The sequence below is a fragment of the Gavialis gangeticus genome, unplaced genomic scaffold (genome assembly GCF_001723915.1).
Source record: "Gavialis gangeticus isolate Ggan-Ray unplaced genomic scaffold, GavGan_comp1, whole genome shotgun sequence".
Lineage (NCBI taxonomy): Eukaryota > Metazoa > Chordata > Crocodylia > Gavialidae > Gavialis > Gavialis gangeticus.
The window spans coordinates 141,459,393-141,462,027 of NW_017729032.1; the positions used below are offsets into that span (position 1 = coordinate 141,459,393).

Consider the following 2,635-nt stretch of genomic DNA (forward strand, 5'->3'; position numbering starts at 1 on the left):
TGTTACTCAGTTGAAGTCCATAGAGCTATGAAAACTTACCCACTGAGTGTAGTAAGTCACTCAGCTGAAAGCTTTTTTCTTTCCTAAAATACATTTCCTATATTAGAGGAGTAGAGAATCTTCCTCTGATAAGATATCAAGAGTAAAATCATAGCTTTTTCTACTTGATTAAAGCATTTTGAGATGCAGTATTATGAAACCTATTACGCAGTGGAGACTTTCTAATCCATGGTTGCAACCCAGTAGTTTTGTGACCTGTCACCAGTGATGTTGACTGAAAAATGGAGTAAACCTTGTGCAAGAACCGATAGGTATTAGGGCTGTGCGAAGCTTCGAGTGCTGATTTGATTTGGAGGAGATCCCAGCCCGATTCAGTGGCCGAATCTCTGAATCCGAATCAAATCAGGGGACCAATAAAAAGGTCTGAATCGATTCTGAAGCTCTCCGAATCTTCGGAAAAGACTCAGTGAGCTTTGGTGATTTTGGGCAGTCCCTGCCTGCTGCAGTAGAGAGCTGGAGCTGGACTTGGAGCCGGTAAGTGGTGGGGGGGAGGGGAGAACCATGGCAAACCTTTGCCAGACCCATATCCTGCCTGCTCCCCCAGCCCCCCCCATGCTTGCCCCACTTGCCCCAGCTACTGGTGCTTTAAAAATAAGCCCCCACTCACCAGGTGCTGCTGGATGGGGGCGTGACCCCTGCTGCCCCCCCCACTGCCCCATGCTGCATCAGTGGCTATGTACAATCACCCCCAACTCCCCCACGGCTACCCCGCCCACCCCAGCTCTGGCCCTTTAAGGGAAAAAAATGAACAAAAAAACCCCTAGACTCACCGGCTCCTGCAGCGGCCTCAGAGCTTGTGGGGGGGGGCTCATGGAAGAGACCCCTGTGGCATGGGGCAGCAGGGATCACCCCTTGCTGGGCAGGAACTGGTGAGTGCAGGGTTCTTTGTTTTTTTTTCCTTAAAGGGCTGGAGCTGGGGTGGGCAAGGAAGCCATGGGGGGGGGCTGGGACAGTGGTGGGGAGTCAGGGGGGCTCATGCAGAGCCCTGCATGCAGCATGGAGCAGCAGGGGGTAGCAAGGATCACCCCCTGCCCAGCAGCACCTGGTGAGTCGGGGCTTTTTTTTTTCAAAGTGCTGGGAGCTGGGACAGGCAGGGCAGCCATTGCGGGGCTGGGAGAGTGGGCGATGAATGGGCCTGGATGATTTGGAAATTCAGCAGCAGCCAATTCTCCAAATCAGATTTGGCTGAATCAATTCGGGACAGTGATTCAAATCACCGAATTGAATTGCTGGCCCCTGAATCAGCCGAATCTGAAGCGAATACTAGCCGCTTTGCACAGGCTAATACATATCTTTAACATTGCAAATCTGAGCAGCCCTGTGACTATAACAACCACTGCTCAGGCATGTAAAGTTGCATAGGCAGCTGGTAGGGAGGGCATGGGGGGGGCACGTGCCCCGTCCCCACTGCCAGCAGCTTCTGCGGGTGACCGCCAGCCCTGTTCCCACCGCCGCTGCTGCTGCCAGCTTCTGTGAGTGTCGTCCCCCTTCCCCCCCAACTCAGGAGGCACTAGTTGCCAATGTAAAGTTGTGTGCATGTCTGCAGGATCAGGATCTTTATGATGAAAAAAATGATAGATATCACAGCACTTTGGAAATGTTTTGCCATAACAGAACTCAAGTTAATTTTCTCATAGCTAACAAATTATTTTGTAACTGACAGTGCTGTAATGTCCTCAGCCTAGCCTAATATTTAATAGTGAACTCCTGTTCACCCAAGACTTGAAGTAAAGTTGCTTTTATTCCTCCTTCAGTGCTGTTCCTTGGTTGTGTTTTTGTTCATAGCAAGTAGGTGACAAGCTTTTCATACTTGGTTACTGACTTTTGATTTTCTGTGATAGGCACCCACTCTTGAAATTAAAGCTACCTGGGTAAAGGAAATTAGGAAAGTGCTAACTAGTCAACTGCAGGCATACAGAGGTAAAACATTTATCTCTTTCCTTTTCCCATATATGCAGTGCAACTTTGTACTGGAAGCCTCTCCCTGTCTACCCACTCTATAAGTAAGTTTTTAAAATCAAAAGCTCTGAACAAATAATGTTGGAAGATCATTTTTGTTCCTCTTTGCAGAAGCTAGTCAACACAGAACATTAGAACAGACGCACAGTTTACCTCTTCCTGCTTCATCTTGTACAAGGTGGGTAAATACATTACCAAAACAATTTGGTAGGCTAATAGGGCATAATACATCAAGGTTACTACTAAGATTTCGCTTCTCAGCCTCTTGAAGGCTCAGATAAAGTGTAGTATTTCTGTCCACGTGCTACCTCTTTTTTTTTTTTCTCCTTCTTTGCCCCCCTCCATTATAGTTGCAGACAGTAGGTTCAGACTACTTTGTGCCAAATTTTATAGCCATAATATTCTTTTATAAAGCAACCTGCCCCTGCCTTGCTTTCTCTTGCATAATATTATATGAGTGGCCATTTCATTAAACTACCAAGGATATTAAGAGGTAGTATTCCTGTTGCCACTTCATATGCTGTCTTAGTACATACATGCATTAGGGTTTGTCAAATATCATCCCATACCTATGTACCTCAACTCAAATGGGACTACCTCTGAACACCAGCTATTG

The 2,635-nt window shown here is 47.1% G+C and overlaps 1 protein-coding gene across 5 annotated transcripts in view; it reads left to right on the forward strand.

The window, feature by feature from the left end:
- The window catches only part of MCF2L (MCF.2 cell line derived transforming sequence like), a 270,182-nt gene that overhangs the window by 238,076 nt on the left and 29,471 nt on the right, over positions 1-2,635 (forward strand). For all 5 annotated transcript variants that reach the window (XM_019524969.1, XM_019524968.1, XM_019524970.1 and 2 more), the window contains exons 24-25: positions 1,902-1,980; positions 2,131-2,197. In XM_019524969.1, coding sequence (XP_019380514.1) covers positions 1,902-1,980; positions 2,131-2,197 — 146 coding nt within the window. The remainder of the gene's footprint in view (positions 1-1,901; positions 1,981-2,130; positions 2,198-2,635) is intronic.